At 37.2% G+C, this 26270-nt stretch overlaps 1 protein-coding gene across 1 annotated transcript in view; it reads right to left on the bottom strand.

Moving 5' to 3' along the window:
• Window positions 1-26270, bottom strand: part of Dnah3 (dynein heavy chain 3, axonemal) — a 389565-nt gene that overhangs the window by 263801 nt on the left and 99494 nt on the right. Inside the window, exons 10-13 of the mRNA XM_073981508.1 lie at window positions 19460-19777; window positions 13845-14076; window positions 6988-7113; window positions 6431-6591 (exon numbers count right to left, since the gene is read on the bottom strand). Coding sequence (XP_073837609.1) covers window positions 6431-6591; window positions 6988-7113; window positions 13845-14076; window positions 19460-19777 — 837 coding nt within the window. The remainder of the gene's footprint in view (window positions 1-6430; window positions 6592-6987; window positions 7114-13844; window positions 14077-19459; window positions 19778-26270) is intronic.

Genomic DNA, 26270 nt, shown 5'->3' with positions numbered 1-26270 from the left:
TAGCTTGCTTGTAGGGATCACTAAGCAACTGCTTGTGAAATATATCGAACCGAGTGCCTTTTTCACGACCCCCTTAAACGATATCCGGATACAATTTAAATGTGAGAAATGGATGTTAATCAAATTTATGCTGATGGCAAATTAACGATAATAACGATAGCTATCGACATTTTGGAATGAAATATCGAAAATATCTAATGTTGGGAATATCGATTGTTTGACAGAGTTATGCTTCCTTTTGATCGTTGATACTGTATTGTCATCCTCAGAAGTAGAGCTGGCAAAAAATCGATGATACTATCGATAGTATAGATTTTTTTAATTCTATATCAATATATAGTTTTGTCTATCGATATTATCGGTTTGCCAGAAAAGGGCTTTCCATACTACTGCCGAATGAGTCCATGGTACTTTCGCAACAATCATGTGTCGCTGAGCTAGTAAGCGTTGACAACGTCCATTCCATTGTCATCTTTCGCTTGGATGTAAAGATATTATTGCCACCAGCAGGTTGGTCTGCCGCTTTTTTTTCCTCTTTGCACACCTCTTCGCATTTTAGCTTGGTGATGCCAAACAGTTCTTTTAATGAATCAGCGTTTCTCGTATTCTTGCAGAAGTTTCGATGCAGTTTTCAAGAAAAATCCTGAGAACAGAAAAAACCCTACAAATGTGAATTTTAAACACGATATATATTTAAATATCCCTTCGGCGAGTTTTTTATTTTTCTTATCTATAAATACTGTAGTTTCAGAATCCGCAAAAAGTTCCCAGGTATAAGCATATTTCTTTTAAAGTTTTAGGTTGTGGCTTTAATTTCTAACCAAAATTACTGAAATTTGGCATCATGTCTTTGGCAACGGTATACAACTTTCATTTGATTTTTGTCGGTACATGTCCACGTCTTAATATACATATAACGCATATAACGCAAACCGAAATGGTTGAAATTTGGTATTAAGTCTTTGATGGGAGTTCAAACCATTCCAGAAGAGAATTGTTGGCATAGGTCCAAGTTTTCATATAGCTCCCGCAGAGCGGTACCTCCCGATTTTCGTCAGTTTGAAGGTTGTGCGCTCAAAACCCCATACTAGCTGAGTTTGGTAGTCTTTATTGAAGGTATACAAATTTCCAATAAAAATTTGTTATATAGCCCCCATAAAACGGTACTTCCGATTTTCGACATTTTGAAACAAAATGACTGAAGTTTTGAATTTAGAGCTCGGTAGAGTTACAACACTTTTCTCCAGAAATTGCTCGGTACAGATACACGTTTTGATAGAGCACCAATTTTCGGCACTTTAAAAAGTGCCAGCAAAAAAGTCCTCGCAAAATCATAGGTTTCGTAAGGGATTTTTGGCAGCCGTAACTACTCTCAAATCCCCTTTCTTCCCCATTATTTTTACAAGGGCATGCCGCACTCAGTTTCTAGTTATTTTATTCTTCTAGTTATTCTGTGGCCAATAGAAGTTGAAAAGTAAGGTGAAAAAATTTTATTTTTAGAACAGTTGATGTGGAGAATTTTTATTCTTAATTTCAACACACTTCTTTCTTACTTTTATTTGACTTTATTTTATTTCGATCCCTGCCCGAGTTGAACACACGAACCCTCTGATATCTAGCCAAACACACTACACACTGTGCCACGCAAACGAACATTAAGGGTTGCTAAAGAACTTAAATGTGCAGTGCACATGTGTATCACGAACTGTTATTTTTTAATTAAAAAAGTTTTTTATCAAAAACTCGCGTGTCGACGGTGAGCGTTGAACACACAACCCTAGGATTTATAGTCGGACACACACAGTGTGCCACCGTCCTCATTACTTAGTGAGGAGTAAAGTAAGTAGGTTCACTTTTTAAATTTTCTAGAAGCAACCCATTACTTTTCAGATTACTTGTAATGCGAAAAGAAGCTTGTTTACATTACTTTGTAAAGGGTTACGTAATGACTATCGGATCCAAATTTTTTACTGGGTATTATTCAACTGAAATGACTGAAATTTTGTAATTAGTCTCCGTAACAGGTACTGGCCACAGTGGGGGCACTTACATGGGAAGGTGTGACAAAAATACTTCTAAATAATATATGGAAGTGAAATTGTTATCAATGGGTCATAGTGGCCTAAAAACACTCTAAGCTAAATATTGGGGTCCTAGGTCCAAAATTTCGCGTGGTTGCCATGCAATGAATCATTCTGTTTTGAAGTATTTTACTGTTACCAACACATTTTGAAACCGAATTTGCTGTAAACCGGTACCAAGACGTCTTATTGCATAGTAAACCTCCCCGCGAAAAATTGTCAGTATTGGTCCATTATTTGGTATACTACCTATATACTTTTTATATCGATTTATTTAGGCAGATGTCAACCAAATATTGTAACCGAATATGTTCTTATAATGAATTCAGACTTCAGAACACCATCTTATAAAGACCACAGCCTCCATATAGGGCAACCATTCTTTTCTTGGTACTTTAAAAAATTTAACCACATTGTCTGCAGAATTACTTGTAATAATGTATTTTTGGTGGGTGAAGTAGGGGATGGAAGATACCAAGGAAAGGTCCTGACCAGTTTTAACATGGCAAAGCCCAGGCTTTATCTTGGCTCCTCTTTCATCTCAAGTGGACACTGACCTCCCCTTGGTGTCACCTGGGTAACTGCCTTTAGCACCCGTTAAAGGTAGTGAGCTAACATGTGCCGCGCGTTTACCAATAAGAACGTTAAAAACTTGGGTTTGGGCGTCGGGTTAGTAACCCTCCCCTAGAAAAACAGTCTAGTATGGAAAAACGAAAGAAAAGAAAAACAAATCCCTCAAAAGTTGACGACCCCCCAAAGGTTTTAAGGTCCATGATCTGCGAATCTGCAAATGGAATGTTCGCACTCTTTATAGAGAAGGTACAGTTTCCGCACGGGAAAGGCGTCACAACAACACCTAAAGATGACGCACTGTATTATAGCTGCCATGACACAAAGCATGAGTTTGGTTGCGCATTTGTAGTTGGTCGGAGGTTAAAACATCTGGTCTCCAGCTTCAGCCCAGTGAATGAAAGACTCGGTGTAATTCGATTAAAAGCAAAATTCTTCAACATCAGCTTTATTTGCCCTCATGCTCCCACTGAAGACAAGGACGAACAGACCATAGATAAATTTTACGAACGCTCAGAAGAAACTTATGACCGTTGCCCTGCCCATGACATTAAAATTATACTAGGCGATTTTAATGCCAAAATTGGAAAGGAGAATATCTTTGGCCCAACAGTCGGGAAATTCAGTCTCCACAGTGAAACATCTGACAATGGTATGAGGCTGATAGACTTTGTAGCTGCAAGAAACATGGTAGTTAGCAGTACCAGATTTAAGCATCTCGATATTCATAAGGGCACCTGGCTCTCGCCAGATCAAAGAACAAGAAATCAAATTGATCACGTTGTGGTAGATGGAAGACATGCATCAATCGTGTTGGATGTACGATCCTTCCGAGGCGCAAAAATCGATTCGAACCACTACCTTGTTGCAGCAAAGGTACGCACCAGATTAAACGTAGCAAACAAAGTGCGAACAGACACAACACGAGAGTTGGACATCGGTAAGCTGCAATCACAACAGATAGCCACAGCATATTCCACTCAACTGGCCCAACTGCTTAATCAAAGCACTCCTCGTCCCGATAACAATGGCAAAACATTGCCCACTCCATGCAAACAGCCGCAAAATCAGTACTTGGATAACAGAGACCTCCACCAAGGAATCCATGGTATGACCAGGAGTGCTGCTACCGAAGAGAAAAATGCGGCATATAGGGCTACTTTACAATCAGTAGCAACGCGTAGCGCCCGAGAGAGGTATCGGGAGAAAAGGAGAGTGGAGAAACATCTCTTACGCAGGAAAAAGAGAGAGATGGGAAAGCAGGAGTGTGAAAAAATCGAGATGTACAGGAGACGGAATGAAGTCCGAAAACTCTACCAAAGAGTGAAACATCAAACTGATGGCTTTGTAACTGGCTCATCCTCCTGTAGAGACCAGCAAGGTAATCTGGTAACTCATACAGATAGTGTGGTAAGTATATGGAAAGAACATTTTTCCAAACTGTTGATATCCAATAGTAGCGAAGTCGACGAAGATACCACAGATCCAATCCCAGAAGATGGTAGTGAATGTATACCAACCGGCCAAGTTGAGGTAAAGACAGCTGAAGAATAATAAGGCAGCAGGAGCTTATGTTCTACCAGCCGAGCTGTTTAAAACCGGAGGCGACACGCTGATAAGGTGTATGCATCAGCTAGTTAGCTCCATCTGGCAGGAAGAACGCGTACCCGACGATTGGAACCTGAGCATCTGGTGTCCCGTCTATAAGAAAGGACATAAGACTTTATGCTCTAACTATAGGGGCAAAAGTCTTCTCCCTATCGCCTACAAGATAGTGTCAGGGATATTGTGCGAACGACTAAGGCCCATGGTCAACGAAATAATTGGACCATACCAATGCGGCTTTAGACCTGGCAAGTCCAGCATTGACCAGATATTTACCCTGCGGCAAATCATGGAAAAGACCCAAGAGATGCAGATCGACACCTTCCACCTTTTTGTCGATTATAAAGCAGCCTTCGAAGGCCGCGACGTTCAAAGGTATTCCAAGCAATGTCTGAATTTGGTATCCCCGCAAAGCTCATTCGGCTTTGTAAAATGACTATAACTGACACAAGATCTTCAGTTAAACTAGGAAAGAACCTCTCCGAAGAGTTTTGTACCGAAAGAGGTTTCAGGCAGGGAGACAGCCTTTCGTGTGACCTTTTCAACATCCTGCAAACGTCAAAAGAAGTGGCACAATGCTGATGATATAGACATCATGGAACGATCAGTAAAAGAAGTAACCGATAACTTTATGAAGGAGAATCTGCTAAAGTGGGTCTGGCGGTAAACGGCGAGAAGACCAAGCTGATGGTGTCGACGCGCAATGCGTCCATTGAGATCGGACCAACTGTTGAAGCTGGTTCCTATAATTTTGAGGCAGTAAAAGACGAATATACTAAACCTTGGCACCGCCGTAAACACAACAAACGACATTGTGAAATAAAAAGAAGAATTGTGTTGGCCAACAAATGCAACTTTGGCTTAAGTAAGCACTTAACAAACAAAGCCACAACTCGTCAAACATAAATAACGCTTTACAAAACACTGATACTACCCGTGCTGATGTATGGTTCCGAAGCCTGGGTACTTGCGCAAGCATATAAGGCAGTGCTTGGCGTGTTTGAGAGAAAAATTCTTCGAAAGATCTACGAACCGATCTGCGCTGACGGTGAATATCGACGTCGTATGAACCAAGAGCTGAATCTGCTATACAACGACATCAATATAGTTAAACGTATCGAGATGCAGCGATTGCGTTGGCTAGGCCATATAATAAGAATGAGCGATGATGAACCCGCTAAAAAGGCGTATAAATTTGAGCCACATGGCGGGGCACGCAGAATTGGCAGGCCAAAGAATAGATGGCGCAAACAAGAGGATGAAGAGATGACAAGGCACGGTATTCCAAAAAGCGAAGCACGAAACAGAGAGAATTGGAGATCTTTTCATAGTTCGGTCTATGGAACAATTGTTCTGTAATGGACCAGCTAAGTAAGTAAGTAATGTAGCGTGGCCCAACATTGGGCTGTCCCAAAGAAGATATATTATTTGTTAAAGTGAATACACCCGAAACTTTTTTCTTTAGCGAGTTTTCATTGCAGCTCTAATTTGATGATAATAGAAATCGCCAATAGCACAAAAAACATTATATTGAAACTAAATGTAAGAAAGGATAATAAAATTACTTAAAAATATTCCAAAAAATATAAATTCAGCAACTAAAAAAACTGCCAAAGCCACAAATTTCCGCAAAAAGTCTATACAGTTTTGAAATCTACAGGCGCTAGGCTTCAATTTGGTACTAGTGGCCATTCTTGCGTATTTTTGGAAAGTAACTAAAACTTTAAGAAAATCCATACATCTATATTAAATATTTTCATTCGATATTATAACCAAAATATTTGGCAAGCCTTTCAATTTAGAGGAATTTTCATAACTAGAGAAATGAAGCTTAGACAATTTACTACATGATTCAACTTCTGTTAAGGCACATGGAATATTTGTAACTATTTTTCTCATTTTTAAATACATGTTTTTCTTCAAAATTAGTCATGTTTGTGAGGCTTTTTCTCCCTAAGAACCGCGACAAATGGGAAACATAAGTTGAGTTTCGAAAAATTTGGAATGTTTTGTAGCGATTTGCATCTTTAAATTTTTAAAACGATGACATCAATTTTTGATTTTTGTCGTTGGGCGCATCCACTGTGCGGTCTAGTAATTTTTTTCTGTTTTTATTATCAGTAAAAAGGAATGTGTGGTATATTTTTGTGTATAGTATAGTTGGCGGTACTTACCAGTCAATTGTGCAACAGTTTATCAATGATGGATACATTCGAATTCGCTCTTTAAATGATTCCCCAATGGGTGAAAAGGCCAATGCCACATGTAATTGTTCACGCACACGTTCTATGTAGAATGCATTCATTTCACTTGGAATTGGTTCAATATTTTTTCCCTTCAATTGGTGGCAGTTATTTTATATGAAAGGTAAGAGGATGATGTTATAGTTTTTCCAATGCGTTTTTAAAATTCAGTTTAAAATTAAGTTGAGAATCGACATCACCATCCGAGTTGTCAGGCATTCATCATCAACAACGGATACGCAGCAAGAATGAATGATGTTCAACATCATCCATTGGCAATATTTGAAATGTGCGCCACAAATTAGGAAATATGAACGGTTTTATTCCATGTCAGTGTTTGGTGCAATACACATGTATGGTGTGAGTGCGTGTGAGTTTGATTATTTGTGGTAACCGGAAATAAAATAAATTGAAATTTGGTAAAGTTACGACAAAAGCTTATCATTTTACAGTATACAATTCCCAGAAACATAGCATTCCTCACTTACCAACTGTTTGGCTATGTTAGTCATATTTTCCATAATAGTTGCCTTGTCTTCCAATTGATACAGATTGGGCAAATCACCACAATTTAGTATTCCATTAATATCTTCAATATATCCTTCATCAGTTGCCTGTAAATAAGATATACAGAACGTAGATACAATTATACTCAATTTTAGTTTTTTAACTAATATTCGTTATTTTCGATAGGAATCATTATAGGAGCCATATGCCAAATTTAAGAAATATTATATAATGTAAAAAAATATGAGGATTTTGCTCAATATTGATCAAAAAATCAAGTAGTCACTGCGTTAGGTTCCGCCGCACCTCCACCACTTATTCGTACCCGGAGTAGAATATGTTAACTAATGAATACAGCTTTATTTTAAACCACTATTAATAAGACCTCTATACTTTCTACCACCGTGGTGTAATGGTATGCACACCCGTCTTGCACACATAGAGTCGTGGGTTCGATTCCCCGGCCAGGCAACATCAAAACACTTTTCAACGGTGGCAAAATACCCCTCCATAGAACGCTACCTTCCGTTTTTCGGTATTTTGAAGGTTATGGCCTCAATATTGCTCCGAAATGGCTGAAAATTGGTATTTAGTCTTCACGAGGGGTGCATCGTATTCTTCCGGAAATTTGTTAGAACAGGTCCATAGCCCCCATAGAACGCTATCTCCCGATTTTCGGTATTTTGAAGGTTATGGCTACAATAATCCATCGAAATGTCTAAAATTTAGCCTTTAGTCTTCGTTGGGGGTGTTCACCTTTCCCCTCTAAATTTGTCGGTATAGGTCCTCGGCTTCGTATAGCCCTCATAGAACGATGCATCCCAAATTTCGGTATTTTGATGTTTGTGGCCTCAATATTCCACCGAAATTGTTGAAATATCGTATTTAGTCTTTGTCGGGGTACAAAACTTTTCACCTGAAATTTTTAGGTATAGGTCCACGCTTCCATAAAACGGTACCTCCCGATTTTCGGTATTTTGTAGATTGTGGCTTCATTATTCCACGGAAATGGCTGACATTTGGTATTTATTCTTCGTTGGTGGTATTAAAGTTTCCACCTGAAATTTGTACGTACAGGTCGACGTCTTCATATAGACCCATATAACCTCCCAATTTTCGGTATTTTTAAGGTTGTGTCCACAACAACCCACCGAAATAACTGAAAATTGGTATTTAGTAAACGTTGGAGGTAAGAACCTTTCCGACTGAAATTCGTCGGTATATGTCCACATTTCGATACAGCCTTATAGAACGGTACCTCTCGATTTTTTTTAATTCTGAAGGTTGTGACTTCAATATCCCACCTAAATGACTGAAATTTGTTATTTTGTCTTCCACGGGGTTATAAAATATTCCAGAAGATAATTATAAGTATAGGTCCGCGTCTTTCTATATCCCATAAAAGCGTACCTCTTGATTTTCAATATTTTTTACATTTTAGCCATATTATCTAACCGAAATGTTGGAAGTTTCTTATTTATTCTTCTTTTGGGCTAAAAACTTTCCGCCAGATAGATCAACGTGTTGATATAGCCCCCATAGAACGGTACCTCCCGAATTTCGGTATTTTGTATTGTTTTACCGAAATTGCTGAAATTTTGTATTTAGTCTTCTTCATAAACCAAAGGAAACTAATTGTTCCATTTTAATTCAATACAACTCATGGTGGAGGGTATAACAAGTTCGGCCCAGCCGAACTTAACGCCCTTTGCCACTTTCCGACAAAATAATATATTTGGATTGAAGTTCACCTGAAGGTATGGATCGATATAGTGCACTATTTTCCATTTGCAATACCAAACATCCTAAGAGTAATAGAAACTTTTATACCAAATTACAAAGCTCTATTTAAAAAATTGCGAGCTGTATCTTGAATTCATCAGTCGGACGGATAGACGGACATGGTTATACCGACTTAGAGTTTTACCCTTTATAATATGGTGGAGGGAATAAACATGCAAAAATCCGATGTGAACTAATTTACCATTTAAACCCAGCAAAAATTCAGATCCGTTAGTCATTACTTAACCCATTAGAAAGTAATGTAAACAAAAATAACTACTTATGTTACTCCTGACTATGTTATGAGTACGGTGGCAGAGAGCGTGTGTGTCCGACTAAAAAGTTCGCAAGATCAAATCCAGCAGACAGCGGAATAAGGTATAATAAGAATATGATGTGTGTTGAAACTAAAAACAAATACCAACTCAAATATTCTATAAATAGAATATATTTTTTTTAACTTACTTTTCAACTTCTAGTGGCCATAGATAAACTAGTTATTCTAGTAGTCGTAAAATAACTAGATATTCAGTGCAACTTGCCTTGTTAAAATAATGGGTTAGTAGGGGGTTTTGTAAGTAGTTACGACTACTGTGATAATCCTCCTCAAACGTTGAAAAGTGTGCAAAAGTAAATTCCATTCTTTGGTAAATTGATGTTTCAAGTCGATGTAAACAAACTGTACTGAGTACGTTTATGCAAAAAATGTCAAGCTTTCCAATGGAAATGTGAAATGGCGCACGGCCACACGTATTGTTGTCTAGGCCAAAAACTTATGTAGCGGCCCTCGTATATGTACTCTAGTTTCATCCAAAAATATTGGTTACCCTAGGTATAGCCCCCGTATGACGGTAACTCCCCATTTTCGGTATTTTGAAGATTTAATCTACATTTTTTGACTGAACTATCCGTAAACTGACATTTGAGCTTCTCCGAAATCACGAAACTTTTCTCCAAAAATTGTTAACACACTTAGGTCCACGTGGGTGACGTAGGGGATGGCAAAGTCTACGATTTATCTTGGACACTGACCTTCATTTCAAATGGACACTGACCTCCCCGTGTTGTCACCAGGGGTAGCTGCCTTTAACACCCGTTAAAGGTAGTGAGCTAAAATGTGCCGCGCGTTCACCCATAACACTTTTTTCCGGGTTAACCAACTTTATGAGGATTTATTTGGCATATGCGCTATTGAATTGAGATTTGAAACCCAAACCAAGTGAGTTGATCCGGTTTAGTGTAACTGGGGTATAAGAACGTTAAAAGCTTGGGTTTGGGCGCAGGGTTAGTAACCATCCCCTAGAAAAAGCAGCCTACTATGAAAAAAAAAACAAAAGAAAAGAAAAAATCCCTCAAAAGTTGGTGAACCCCGCATACGTTTTAAGGACCATGATTTGCGAATCTGCACCTAGAATGTTCGCACTCTTTATAGAGAAGGTGCAGTTTACGCATTGGCAGATGTACTTGAAAAGTACAAGGCCGACATTACTGCCATACAGGAAATACGATGGAATGGGAAAGCGTCACAGCAACACCTAAAGGTGACGCACTGTGTTGTAGCTGCCATGACATAAAGCATGAATTTGGTTGCGGATTTGTAGTTGGTCGGAGGTTAAAACACCTGGTCTCCAGCTTCACACCAGTGAATGAAAGACTTGCTACAATTCGAATAAAAGCAAAATTCTTCAACATCAGCTTTATTTGCGCTCATGCTCCCACTGAAGACAAGGACGAACTGACCAAAGACCGTTGCCCTGCCCATGACATTAAAATTATTCTAGGCGATTTTAATGCCAAAATTGGAAAGGAAACTATCTTTGGCCCAACAATCGGAAAATTCAGTCTCAACGGTGAAACATCTGACAATGGCATGAGGCTGATAGACTTCGCAGCGGCAAAAAACATGGTAGTTAGCAGTACCAGATTTAAGCATCTCTATATTCATAAGGGCAACTGGCTGTCTCCAGATCAAAAAACAAGAAATCAAATTGATTATGTTGTGATAGATGGAAGACATTCATCGAGCGTATTGGATGTACGATCGTTCCGAGGCGCAAACATTGATTCGGACCACTACCTAGTTGCAGCAAAGGTACGCACCCGGTTAAACGTAGCAAACAAAGTACGAACAGACACAACACGAAAGTTGGACATCGGTAAGCTGCAATCACAACAGATAGATACAGCATATTTCAATTGCCTTATCAACTCCTCATCCCGATAACATATCAGCGCAATGGCAAAGTATTGCCCACTCCATGCAAACAGCCGCAAAATCCATACTTGGATACCAGAGACATCCACCAAGGAATCCATGGTATAATCAGGAGTGTCGTGCTGCTACCGAAGAGAAAAATGCGACATATAGGGCTACTTTAGAATCCGTAGCAACGCGTACCGCACGAGAGAGATATCGTGGAAAAAGGAGAGGAGAGAAACGTATTTTCCGCAGGAAAAAGGGGAGATGGAAAAGCGGGAATGTGAAAAATCGAGATGTACAGGAACCAGAATGAAGTCCGAAAATTCTACCAAAGAGTCAAGCATCAAACTGATGGCTTTGGTACAGGCACATCATCCTTTAGAGACCAGCAAGGTAATTTGGTAACTGGTACAGATAAGGTGCTCAGGATATGAAAAGAACATTTTTCAAAACTCTTGGTATCCAATAGCAGCGAAGGCGACGAAGATACCGCAGACCCAATCCCAGAAGATGGTATTGAATGTTATTGATTGTATACCGCCCAGCCAAGATGAGGTAAAGACAGCAATAAATCGGCTGAAGAATAATAAGGCAGCAGGAGCCGATGGCTTTCCAGCCGAGCTGTTCAAAACGGGAGGCGACACGCTGATAAGGTGTATTCATCAGCTAGTTAGCACCATCTGGCAGGAAGAACGAGTACCCGACGATTGGAACCTGAGTATCCTGTGCCCCGTCCACACGAAAGGAGATAAGACTGTATGCTCTAACTATAGGGGCATAAGTCTACTCCCTATTGTCTACAAAATCGTGTCAGGGATATTGTGCGAACGACTAAAGCCTATGGTCAACGAGATAATTGGTCCATACCAATGCGGCTTTAGACCTGGCAAGTCCACCATAGAAGACCCAAGAGATGCATATCGACACCTACCACCTTTTTGTCAATTATAAAGCAAACGTCAAAAGAAGTGGCACAATCGACACCAATAGCCACATGTTACTTGCTTATGCTGATGATATAGACATCATGGGACGATCAGTAAAAGAAACAGATACCTTTATGAAGGTCGATGGAGAATCTGCTAAAGTGGGTTTGGCGGTAAACGGCGAGAAGACCAAGTTGATGGAGTCAACGCGCAATGCGTCCATTGAGATCGGACCAACTGTGGAAGTTGGTTCCCATAACTTTGAGGTAGTAAAAGACTTCGTCTACCTCGGCACCTCCGTAAACACAACAAACGATATCACTTGTGAAACAAAAAGAAGAATTGTATTGGCCAACAGATGCTACTTTGGTTTAAGTAAGCAGTTTAAAAACAAAGTCACATCTCGTCAAACAAAAATAACGCTCTACAAAACACTGATACTACCCGTGCTGATGTATGGTTCCGAAGCCTGAATACTTGCGCAAGCAGACATGGCAGTGCTTGGTGTGTTTGAGAGAAAAATTCTTCGAAAGATCTACGGACGAATCTGCGTTGACGGTGAATATCTATGTCGCATGAACCACGAGCTGTATCTGCTATACAACGACATCAATATAGTTAAACGTATTGAGATGCAGCGATTGCGTTGGCTAGACCATATCATAAGAATGGGCGAATATGAACCCGCTAAAAAAGCGTATAAATACGAACCGTTTGGCGGTGCACGCAGAATTGGCAGGCCAAGGAAAAGATGGCGCAAACAAGTGGATGTAGAGATGAAAAGTAAGTAGGTACATAGGCCATATAACGGTATCTACCGGCTTTCGGTATTTTAAGGGTTGAAGCTAAAATTTTTCACAAAAACTTGTCACCATGTAAATTCCCCGCATTCACGGTCCACGTTTTTTATAGCACCTATACAGCGGTACCTCGCGACTTTAGGTAATTTCAGTATATATTGCGGTGGTCACAAATCTTCCCAAAAAAAAAAAAAAATATTCAACATTGGTCAACGTTTTGGTAGGGTCCTATTTAACGGTAGAACCGAATTCAGGCTTTTTTAGTTTTGGTCTAAATTTTCGGGCAGCATTGGACGTTCCGAATGGGTAAAAACTTCTCTATCACAAATTGTGAACATTGATGGCGCGCCTTGTGGTATAACCCAAATATAACGGTATCGCCCGAATTTGCCAGGCCGAATTAGTTAGTAATAAGTATTTGAGGTTCCCAGTGTTCAAAAAATCTCCACATAAAATAGTGAGAATTAATTATATCATAAAAGTTCAGAATGTTTAATGATGAAGGGTATAAAAAGTTCGGCCCAGCCAGAACTTAATGATTAATGATTGTTAACTTGTTTGTATTGAATTTGTTGTCTGAAGAATTTTAATGTTCCCTACTAGTGGTATCCCAATACGTCTAGGGAAAAAAAATATTTGATTTTAAATGGACAGCAAGACGTAAAATAAACGACTTTGGTCTCGTATACTTATCTTATAAAATCCTTGATATTTTACCTTCAACCTCGACGTTGAGACAGTAATAATAATTCCGGATCAAAATTTATGCATGAAATCAATCAGTATAGGAATAACAATTTAAACCAACATGTATCAGAATTTCAGTCCCTTATGACAATATTGAGAATTTTTGTAACTATAACAAAAAATGTCTAAAATATAAAAGTTCACAATTACTTAGTTTAATTTTTAGTTACCATCTCCGATAAGTCCAAATTTAATTTATTTAATTTCTAGGGTCTAACATATATTATATTTGTACACATTGTATTCTGCATATGACATATGCAAAATACGAGTAACTTCTGTCTAACGACAAAAAAATATAGGAACAAAAAATGTTTCCTAACTCGCATATGAATGGAATACATAAATAGTTGCTTGTCATCGCTTGATGCTTTTTACCTTACCTGTGAATCGGAAAATAGGAAAACGGTATGATTCATACTGAATCCGGATGACATCAATATCTTTTTTAGATCATCTCTCCAATCTTGTTGTGTGTACGTTTTTGTCACTTGCACGGTCATCAACTTGCAATCAGCAATGTGAGCTGCCAGTCGACAAGAACTTCGACGCCCCGAACCACCCATGCCAACCATTAAAATGTTACCACGTGGCATTTGTAGAACGCGCGAAACTCTGCAAAATACAAAAAAAACGGAACATTTCCGAACAAATTGTGAAAAAAGAAAACAAGTAAATGTAAGGGATATCCTGCAAACCATTCTTAAAGTGAAAAAGATTTGTTTGTCTGGGGAGAAGAATTACAAATGTTATGCAAATTTTGGAAACGGAATGAACGCATATGAATGAATACATCACACAGGTTGGCCAAATTGGTTTTGTTGTGACAAAAGTCTATACATATCATATCAATTAAAAGTGGTTTGTGCGGGACCTCGTTCAATATTAAAATGGAATAAAAGTTATTATCTATATATATAAAATAGAAAAATGTTTGTATGTTTGTTTGTTTGTTTGAAATTTATAGACTCAAAAACCGCTGAACCGATCTTGCTGAAATTTTCAGGGTATATTACTACATCGCCTGAAAGTAACATAGGCCATAAAAAGTTTCGAAATTCCGATCTGATCCGGAGATATAGCATCAGAATCGGAGGTACCTCCAAAAAATTTAAACTTTGTATGCAAATATCTATAGAACGGTTACAGATACAGACTCCAAATTTGAAATGTGTGATTGCCTAAAAATAAATGTGCCAAAATATATCGAAATCGGTCCAGATTTGGATATAGCTCCCATATATATTTTCGTCCGATTTCAAGTATTTGATGTACCAAACACGCTATATATGTCCGATTTCCATGAAATTTGGAATGCGTGACGGAACGTAGCTTATAACAAAATGTGCCAAACTATATCGAAATCGGTTCAGATTTGGATATAGATCCCATATATATTTTCGTCCGATTTCAAGTATTTGATATACCATACACGCTAGATATGTCCGATTTCAATGAAATTTGGAATGTGTGACTAAATTTGTTGCAGAAATGAGTATGCCAAATTATGTTGAAATCGGTTCAGATTTGGATATAGCTCCTATATATATTTTCGGCCGATTTCATGTATTTGATGCACCCAACCCAATATGTATGTCCAATTTCAATGAAATTAGGAATGTGTGACTAAATTTGTGGTAGAAATGAGTATGCCGAATTATATTGAAATCGGTTCAGATTTGGATATAGCTCCTATATATATTTTCGGCCGATTTCATGTTTTTGATGCACCCAACCCACTATGTATATCCAATTTCAATGAAATTTGGAATGTGTGACTAAATTTTTTGCAGAAATGAGTATGCCAAATTATGTTGAAATCGGTTCCGATTTGGATATAGCTCCTATATATATTTTCGGCCGATTTCATGTATTTGATGCACCCAACCCACTATGTATGTCCAATTTCAATGAAATTTGGAATGTGTGACTAAATTTGATATAGAAATGAGTATGCCGAATTATGTTGAAATCGGTTCAGATTTGGATATAGCTCCTATATATATTTTCGGCCGATTTCATGTATTTGATGCACCCAACCCACTATGTATGTCCAATTTCAATGAAATTTGGAATGTGTGACTAAATTTGATATAGAAATGAGTATGCCGAATTATGTTGAAATCGGTTCAGATTGGGATATAGCTCCCATATACATTTTTTCGGCCGATTTCATGTATTTTCTACACCAAACACGCCATGTATGTTCAATTTTGACGAAATTTGGAATCTTTGACGGAATTGATCCTAGAAATTAGTTTGCCAAATTATATTGAAATCGGATCAGATTTGGATATACCTCCAATATATATTTTTGGCCGATTTCATGTATTTTATGCAATAAACACCTTATGTTTGTCCAATTTCAATGAAATTTGAAATATGTGGCGGAAATTGATCTACAAAAAAAAAATTGTCAAATTATATTGAAATCATATAGCTCCCATATATATTTTCGGCCGATTTCATGTATTTGATGCACCAAACACGCTATGTAAGCCCATTTCAATGAAATTTGGAATATGTGGCGGGAATTGGTCTACAAAGCAAATTGGTAAATTATATTGAAAGAATTTCAGTCAATAGAATTTCAGGAAATGCACGAACGTACAAATCCATTGATACTGTGGCAACTGAAGACGACGCGGTTAACTATCCAGTTGAATTCCTAAGTTCGTTGGATCTTCAGGCTTTCCACCACATTATTTAGTGCTAAAAGTTGGTGTTCCTATTATTTTATTAAGAAACATAGACCCACCTCGCCTTTGCAATGGTACAAGGTTAACAGTAAAAAAACTACATAACTATTTAATTGAGGCAACCATTATTACTGGGAAGTATATAGGTTCAGATGTAATTCTACCTCGAATCCCTCTAATAGCAACAGAAACGCCCTTCAATTTTAAAAGATTGCAGTTTCCTGTACGTTTGACATTTGCATTGACTATAAATAAATCCCAAGGGCAGGCTCTTCGTGTATGCGGCCTAAATTTAGCATGTTCTTGCTTTTCTCATGGTCAGCTCTACGTTGCATGTTCACGTGTTGGTAGACCGGCCGATTTGTTTGTTTACGCTCCTGAAGGAAAAACAAAAAACATTGTATATCCTAAAGCATTACAATAAATACTTTACTTTAAATTTTTGAATTTATTTCTATCTGATTTTAAAAATCCGTAAAATTTCAAATGCATATCAATCTAAAGGGGTAGCGAAACGCACCGGGTTCAGCTAGTAGTCAATAAAAGGCAAAAGGTCATTCATTCGTGCAACAGGAAATAATTTTTTGAGATTTGTTTGTTTGTTCGTTCAATAGTATGCCTTTTGTTGATTTCTTCTGTTGTTGTATTGTTAAGCTATAGGCTTTTTAAGTAAAAGACTTGATGTTTTATTTTTCAAGTTTTATTTGTTTCCAATATTTCGATTGGATTCTCCAATCATCTTCATGGAATTAAAGGAAGTAATGGCTGCTTACTGTCCAAAGTACTATTTTAAGTACTTTGGTTAAGTTGAAGATAGTACTTTGGACAGAAAAAGGTCTATAGCGTGTTTGGTGCAGAAAATACGTGAAATCGGCCCAAAATATATATAGGAGCTATATACAAATCGGAACCGATTTCGATAAAATTGGGCACATTTATTTCTAGACCGATTTCAGTTAAACGTTCTAAATTTCACCGAAATCGGACATATATAGCGTTTTTGGTGCCGCAAAGACTTCAAATATCAAATCTGAACTGATTTCGATATAATTTGGGATATTTATTTCTATTTGGGATATTTATGTTCAAATTTTATCAAAATTGGACATATGTATATAGCGCGATTGGTGCAACAAAGACTTGAAATAGGCCGAAAATATATATGGGTCCTATATCCAAATCTGGACCGATTTCGATAAAATTTGGCACATTTATTTCTAGACCTAATTCAGACACATATTCCATATTTAATCGAAATCATACGTGTTTAGCGTGTTTGGTGCAGCAAATACGTGAAATCGACCGAAAATATATATGGGATTTATATCCAAATCTGAACCGATTCCGATTAATGTGGCACATTTATTTCTCAAAATTTCATCAAAATCGGAAGTATATCAGGAAAAATGTCTAAAATTGTCTTTTCCATTTCAAAAAAATCAAAAAAATGTTTGATACTACATCAATGATTTTTGGTACATAGATTAAGAAAAAAATCTCCATTCTAAATCTGTTTTCGTTACTAACTTTGATCGTTGCGCGCAAAAGATATGACCGTTTTAATTATGATAATTAGAAAAAAATCTAAAAAAATCGCGGCTTAATATATTATCGTTAACTGAATTCTTAACCTTTGCGATGATGCAAAAAATAATCGCAAAGTCTCAATGGATTCGCGATAAATCAAATTTGTTAAATAATTTCACGTTTTTACAAACATATTTTTGAAACAATAGCGCTCATACTTACGAAAAATATATAAAAAAATATAACAGCATCCAGACATTTTGAGGAATAAAATGAAACCTAAGTTGTGAAGGTTAGAACTATAGTATTCATGTTATTTGCAAAAATACGAAGAAAATATTAGGAAAAAATTAAAATCATATTATTCTAATTTTATTTTTTTATGGTTTTATAGGAAAAGTTGGAGAAAAAGTGTTTAAGCTCTTCGGCATTTTCGTGAAAATTTCACGCAATAATGATGATATTTCGTTGTAACAAATTTCTCACTTGTAGTTTTCCTATCGGATAATATTATTAGAACCTTATATTAAATCACAAGGAATACCAATTGTGGCATAACGTTAAAATAATGTTATATTGAATATTATAACATTTGAGACGCATATAAACCGCGTAATTATGAAAATGACATGATGCGCATCCGATTTTCCAACACAGCGAATCAATCCCTCTTATTTGATGTACAGTTTGTCAAATTCTATTTCCGCGAAGTTCATTTACATATTATGCGCATCCGATTTCAACAATCACCATTAAAAAATACATCATTCTATACCGTTTCAATGCGATCCATCAATGTTTTCGCACAGTTAAAAACACGCGTATCGATCTATTTATTTAAGTAGAACTGACACATCCAAAACGCGTTTTAATATGCGATTTTTTCAAAATAATTTTTTGCAAATTTTCGAAATTTGAGGGGTATCATATCCGCCGATCTAGTGGGTGGATATTTACGCGTCGTGGCTTGTTAGATTCAGAACGTAAAAAAACTAAATTTACGCGGGTTTCCACGGAAATGGAATGACGTTTGTAAATTTTAAACAAAAAAAATAGGTTTTTGAGAAAAATTTACGCACAAAATTTCGTGTTTGGGCGCAGATTACTGTGATCCTGTGAGGGCTACACCCTCATGTTATACATTAAAAAATGCGAAATCGCGAATACTATAATCCAGCTGCGCGTCTCGATTAGAGCAAAAATGCAAAAAACCCCATTTTTCAGGTTTCAAAATGTCAGCATCCGTTTGAGGTAGATACAGTGGATATATTAAAAAATCATACATTAGAAACTTCAACTCTGAAGTGTACTCTTTAACTTCTACTTTGAGCATTATGCTCTACATTGTGTTGTAAAACCACTAATTGGAAAATAACATAATGAAACTCGTTTAATTCAACGATTTTTTCCGATTTTTTAACATTAGTACGTCCACAGCTTCAGCTCAAATTATTATTTTAAGAAACCCCTCGGTGAATCGGGCTAAAACAGTTTATTTTACCGAAATGCGGTCAAAAGTTATGGTATAGTAAAACTGATCGCGAGTTACAATACCCCATACCTAAGTTTCAACATAAGTTAATTTTCTACAAAAAGCTTGATATAGCATGTTTGGTGCAGCAAATACTTGAAATTGGCTAAAAAAATTATATTCCCCAATTTTCAGCTGAATCGGACAATAAATGCCACCTGTACGTTACGAACGGAATGTCGTACGGACTTTGTTTTCTTAAAAACTTATCATATATAGACAAAATGTTTGTCGTTCTTACCTCGATATATGCTCAATCGCAAAACGAAACAATACCAAATCCATGGGTGTACTGGAAAACCCATTGTAGTCTCGTAAGTAATAATGCATCAATTTTTCCAATTTGTTATAGTTTTCACATTCATCATAGATTTTGGGTTCAGCATCTGGTTCTAGGTAATTGCCAAAGAATAAATTACGCAAATCGTTATCGGTCAATTTTCCTCCGGGATTTTCCATGCGGTCTTTAAATGCCGACTCTAAAGAGAAACGTAAATTTGTTTTACACGCATGAACTACCATTTCAAGAAGTTGATCACGATCATGTTGTTCAATTAGGCTAAAGAAAAAGGAAAATTACAATAGTTATATGTTTTATAATGTTTTTCATTTAACATATATGTATGTATGAATAATTTATATAACGATTTCTATATCACTGTGTGTAATTTTTGAGTCATGTTTTATTAACCATATTCTGACACCGCAGCGTGATAGAAGACCAAAAAAGAGAAGACACGTGTCTCGCCTTTTTCCCTATCTCATCAACTTTCGCGGTTGTAGGCCTCCAAAGGTTTGAGGCTTTGATGTAAAAAGGGGCCCATTTTTCAAGACTATATCTTCAAAACCGTTGGGAATTTTGAATTTATCTCAGAGGCAAAGGTGTAGATCTTGTCTTAAGGAATACACATATAAACCATCAAACTTCATCTGCAAGGTAAAAATCGCCAAGGTTAAATTTCTTTTAAAATTTTTTCTCGGGTTTTGGTCTGCAGCTATCAAACCGATCAAATTTGTACCTCAGATCCCAGTAAACATATTTCTAGAACATATGAACTCTGTATAGACGGTTCTTAAAGGTCAAAATAACAAAGCAAATGGGATTTTTATCCTGTTTTCTCTGGTTCTGGTCCACAGATACTAAACCATTCAATATTCAAGAAAACAACCAACTACAATAATGTAGCAAAGACATAAATGAACAACTTTCTGGAACATGCGAAATGTCTATGAACGCTTCTTAAAGCTGAAAATAGCAAAAAACTTTTGAAAATATTCAAATTTTACATTTTTTCTCCAATTCTGGTCCAAAGATACTTAATCGCCCAAAAATTAAGGATACCTTCAACTACAAAAATTTACCTTAAATTTCAATAAACAACTTTCTAGAACATATGGTGTCAGAATATGGTTAATAATTTTCGTGTTGCACAGTGTATTTTTAGGAATAATAAAGTTTTACCACCATGCGGATGTTATGCACAAATGTTCATAAGTCCTTGGTCACACGAATAATAGAAAGGGGCAACATCACAAACACAGAAAACCATGTACAGCGGTTTCACTACCTCATACCGCTCGCCGATAAAGTCGAAGTCGCCATGTTGAAGTCGCTAGTGTGACCTTCGACTAAGTCATGTCGGATGTTTGGAGATATAGATACGTTCTAAGTTTTTTTTTCAGGCAAATATACAGGCGAGAAATATGTAAGCAAGGGCTATAGTCGGAACAGAACTACTTTCATTAAAAATAAGTGTAGGTAAAATAAAAAAGGAGCAGTTGGCTTTACCGACAGAGATATACCATCAGTCTGTTTGAATTCAAACAGTTTTTTTCAAAAATTTGGGCGTATGATCCGGCAAAATATGGATTTGGATTAAAGCTCAAAAGCATGTACCTAAAGGAATGGACCGACATAGTCCATTTTGGAAGTGGCTCTTATTTTGGGAGTAATTCCTCTAGATAGATATCACGACCACCTGTCATTTCAGTTGGTCACCATATAGTTTAGAGCTTTTGGAGGAAACATGTACTTGCCTACGAAAAACATAATATAACTATAAACAGGGCCACCAGGAGTACCAGCGGTAACAACATGTTGCAAGGAAAATCAGAGCGATTCGAGACGATGACCTAAACTGTCCATATTTAACCGGATCTATGTCTCGTAGAAATATTACAATGTGCAAAGTATAGACCAAATCGGTAAGTCCCTTTGTGAGATATCGTGCGCATAATTTTTGCGAAAAATTTTGAACTTTTGTGGGGGAGTCGACCGATATGGCCCATTTTCGAACGTTAACTAAGTTTGGACAAAATATTACGAAAACCAAATTTTAGACCAAATCGGTTCAACCGTTCGACAGTTATCGTGAGCTCCAGCCAGCCAGACAGACGGACGGACATTGCTTAATCGGCTCCAAATTGTCTGGAACGGATTTCGTCCAAACATACTTGCGGTCTAAGACCATTATTAGGATGAGGCACATTTTGCTCCTATGAAAGTTTATATACCATCGTTAGCATAAATGCTGGGCAATGCGTTTAAAATTTCTAATGACGAAGTACTAAGAAGGATGAATATAAGTCGGCAATTAATAACAACTATAAAAAGGCGCAAAATAGCGTATCTGGGACATGTATTAAGGAACAACAAATACATAATTTTACAAGCAATTCTGAAGGGAAAAATTGAAGGAAGGCCAGCTAGAGGAAGGAAAGAAACATCCTGGCTCAAAAATATCATGGACTGGACAGGTTATACCAACGAAACTGATCTTCTGAATGCTGCAAAACACAGAGAGCTGACAACCATTATACGATAAGATAATAATTAAAATGCGATAAATATTAAAAAAAGATGAATGGTACGATCACTTATATCCGGATAACGGATGAGTAAATAAAGAAGAAGAATGCGTTTACCACATAATGAATTTAATTGTACCACAAACATCCCTGAAAACGGTTCGCCTTTACAACCTTTAAATAGAAGTTGCTTACACCTTGGAAGTTTTTGCGTATTCTGAAACTACAATGTTCATGAATAAGAAAAATTAAAAAACAAAATCGCCGGAGGGATTTTTAAATAAACCGCGGTCAAAGTTCAAATTTGTAGGTTTTTTAGGTTTTCATGATTTTGCTTGGAAACTCAAGAAAATGTTGTAGCAGTAAAAATTCTTTACAAGATTGACCTTTACGATAGGTTTTACCATTTTTTCACAATGACTGCTTTGACTGCACCGCCTCATTATAAAACAGTGTCATGTACGGTGCGCCTTAACTAACTTTAAATGGAAACCGCTTAAACCTGGGAAGTTTCTGCTGATTATGAGAGAAAAATCTACAAACAAGTAAAAATCGCCGGACAGCTTTGTAAATAAATTGCGGCCAAGTTCACACTTTTAGGGTTTTTTTAAGTTTTCATGATTTTACTGGGAAACCACAAGTCCTATTGCTGAGTCCGAATGCCTTTTCTTTCAAGATACCACATGTAGAGAAGTACTAAATTTTAATAACTTTCCGATTTTAGTGGACCAGAACTTTTAAGGGACAACATGGAACAACGCAGAAAGATATCTGAGAGTGTCCTCTATCAAGCCTTTTATACTTTTGTAAAAGCTCTATTCTGTCGGTTTATGGCTTTTTTAAATTTATTGAAATTACAAATGTATGTTTGTCCCAACGATTTCCCATATGAATCATAGGTTTTTTACACAAATGATTTTTTTATACCCTCCACCATATGGAGGGTATAATTAAATTTGTCATTCCGTTTGTAACACATCGAAATATTCGTCGGAGACCCTATAAAGTATATATATTATTGATCAGCATAAAATTCTATGTCGATTTGACCATGTCCGTCTGTCCGTTAGTCCGTCCGTCTGTCTGTTGAAATCAACATACAGCTCGCAATTTTAAAGATAGAGAGTCAAAATTTGGTACAGAAGTTTTTATTACATGCAGGATGGTTGGTATTGAAAATGGGATATATCGGTCCACGTTTTGATATAGCCCCCATTGAACGGTACCTCCCGATTTTCGGTATTTTTAAGGTTTTAGCTTCATTATCCTACCAAAATGGCTGAAATTTGGTACGTGGTCTTCTTTAGGGGTATGCAACTTTCCCCCAGAGTTTTGTCGATATCGGTCCACACCTTCATATAGCCCCCATAGAACGGTACCTCCCGATTTTCGGTATTTTTAAGGTTTTAGCTTCATTATCCCACCAAAATGGCTGAAATTTGGTACGTAATCTTCTTTAAGGGTATAAAACTTTCCCCCCAGAATTTTGTCGGTATCGGTCCACACCTTCATATAGCTCCATTTGAACGGTACCTCCCGATTTTCGATATTTTTAAGGTTTTAGCTTCACTATCATACCAAAATGGCTGAAATTTGGTACGTAGTCTTCTTTAAGGGTATAAAACTTTCCCCCAGAATTTTGTCGGTATCGGTCCACACCTTCATATAGCTCCCATAGAACGGTACCTCCAGATTTTCGGTATTTTGAAGGTTTTAGCTTCATTATCACACCGAAATGGCTGAAATTTGGTACTTAGTCTACGCTGGTGGTACAAAACTTTCCCCCAGAACTTTGTCGGTATCGGTCCATGCCTTCATATAGCCCCCATAAAACGGTACCTCCCGATTTTCGGTATTTTGAACGTTGTGGCCTCAATATTCCACCGAAATTAGCTTCATTATCCTACCAAAATGGCTGAAATTTGGTATGTAGTCTTCTTTAAGGGTATAAAACTTCCCCCAGAATTTTGTCGGTATCGGTCCACACCTTCATATAGCCCCCATAGAACGGTACCTCCCGATTTTCGATACTTTTAAGGTTTTAGCTTCATTATCCTACCAAAATGGCTGACATTTGGTACGTAGTCTTCTTTAGGGGTATAAAACTTTCCCCCAGAATTTTGTCGGTATCGGTCCATGCCTTCGTATAGCCCACAAAGAACGGTACCTCCAGATTTTCGGTATTTTGAAGGTTTTAGCTTCATTATCACACCGAAATGGCTACTTAGCGAAATGCGAAATGGTACTTAATCTACGCTGGTGGTATAAAACTTTCCCCCAGAACTTTGTCGGTATCGGTCCATGCCTTCGTATAGCCCCCATAGAACGGTACCTCCCGATTTTTGGTATTTTGAACGTTGTGGCCTCAATATTCCACCGAAATGGCTGAAATTTGGTATTTACACTTCGTTGGGGGTACTGAAACTTCCCCTATAAATTTGTCGGTACAGGTCCTTTATATAGCCCCCATGGAAAGGTACCTTCCGATTTTTCGTATTTTTCGAAGGTTGTGTCTTCAATATTCCACCAAAATGGCTGAAATTTGGTATTTTATTATATCTGTACAAGTACACGCTTTCATATTGCCCCATTTCTGACTAAAATTCGTCGGCATAGGTCCACGTTTCGATATAGCCCCCATAGAACGGTACCTTCGTAATACTGAAGATTGTGACGTCAATATCCAACCGAAATGGCTGAAATTCGTAATTTCGTCTTGCAAGAGTTATAAAATATTCCAGAAAAGTATTATCAGTATAGGTCCACGTCTTCCTATATCCCCATAGAAGCGTACTTCTTGATTTTCGGTATTTTTTAAGTTTTAGCCACATTCTCTTACCGAAATATAGGATATTTGGTATTTAGTGTTCTTTGAGCCTAAAAACTTTCCGTCAGAAATTTGTCGGTATAGATCGACGTTTTGAAATAGCCCCCATAGAATGGTGCGTCACATTATCTTACCGAAATTTAGTATTATGTCTTCTTCATACACGAAAAGAAACTCATTATTCCATTTTACTTCAATACAACTTGTGGTGGAGGGTATAACAAGTTCGGCCCGGCCGAACTTAACGCCGTTCTTACTTGTTTTTTTTAAATAAATGAGTTTCTATATTTGAGTCTTTTTCAATATTTTGTATTTTAATGGTTTATTTATTTTTGCGTTATGATCTTCTTTAATAGGTCTTATTATGATCTTCTTTAATAGAAATCACAAAAACATTTGTAACTACTTACCCATTATTTTAGCAAGGACATGTCCCACTGAATATCTAGTTATTCTATGACCACTAGAATAACTACCCAGCGAAAAGTTTGCCTCCCAAGAGGCAGTTAAATGATATGTACAAGTGATTTGGAAGTGCATCAAATTATGCATTTTCTCTCATGATTTTTACAAGGGAGTGACCCCGGAAAGAGGCACTCCATTGCACCGCATTTTAACTGACCCTTTGGCATTGCATTTTAACTGAACCTTTGGCACTGCATTTTAACTGACCCTTTGGCATTGCATTTTAACTGACCCTTTGGGGTAGAATAGGAGGCAGTCCAGAGCACGTGTTTTGAATAACAAAATAAAATGCATTTATTATTTGTGTAAAACAAAAATATTAATAACTTTATTAAGATAACACAAATTATGAAAATTCTCTATTGAATTCAATCGCAAACAAACAGTTAAGATTTCGACATGTACTCCAACAGCACTCCATTGGGAAATTTTCTTCTCGTGAGTTACCGGCAAAATGTTCACATATTAAATATTATTTAGTTTGTATTAACAAATGTTTGGAAATGTTAACACGATTATCTCTTTTTGGAAATGTATTCCACTGCCTGTAGAGATGTACAAACTGATTTATGTACATGTAGGGATCTCTAACAACTGCTAATAAAATGTAGTGAACGGAGAGCCTTTTTCACGACTCCGTTTTCACTGCATCCGGATGCTGTTAAATTGTGAGGAATTGGAGTGCCTTTTTCACCACTCCGTTGAACTGCCTCCGGATGTTGTTAAAATGTGACAAGTGGATGTGATTCTTTGGATTGCATCCAAATGCGGTTAAAATGTGAGGAATGGAGTGCCTTTTTCACGACTCCGTTTGAACTGCATAAAAACACGCCGTGAATGAACTAGTCTACATTGCACTACTTCCAATTTATTTTGCTGGGTAGTTATTCTATGGTCACTTGAAAGATGAACAGGACATGTACACTAGCGGTCATCTGAATAGGTTTGAATT

This window comes from Musca autumnalis, unplaced genomic scaffold (genome assembly GCF_047663935.1).
Source record: "Musca autumnalis isolate F117 unplaced genomic scaffold, ASM4766393v1 scaffold_4, whole genome shotgun sequence".
NCBI lineage: Eukaryota > Metazoa > Arthropoda > Insecta > Diptera > Muscidae > Musca > Musca autumnalis.
The sequence above is the reverse complement of the archived record's forward strand: the minus strand, read 5'-3'. Positions and strand labels throughout refer to the sequence as shown.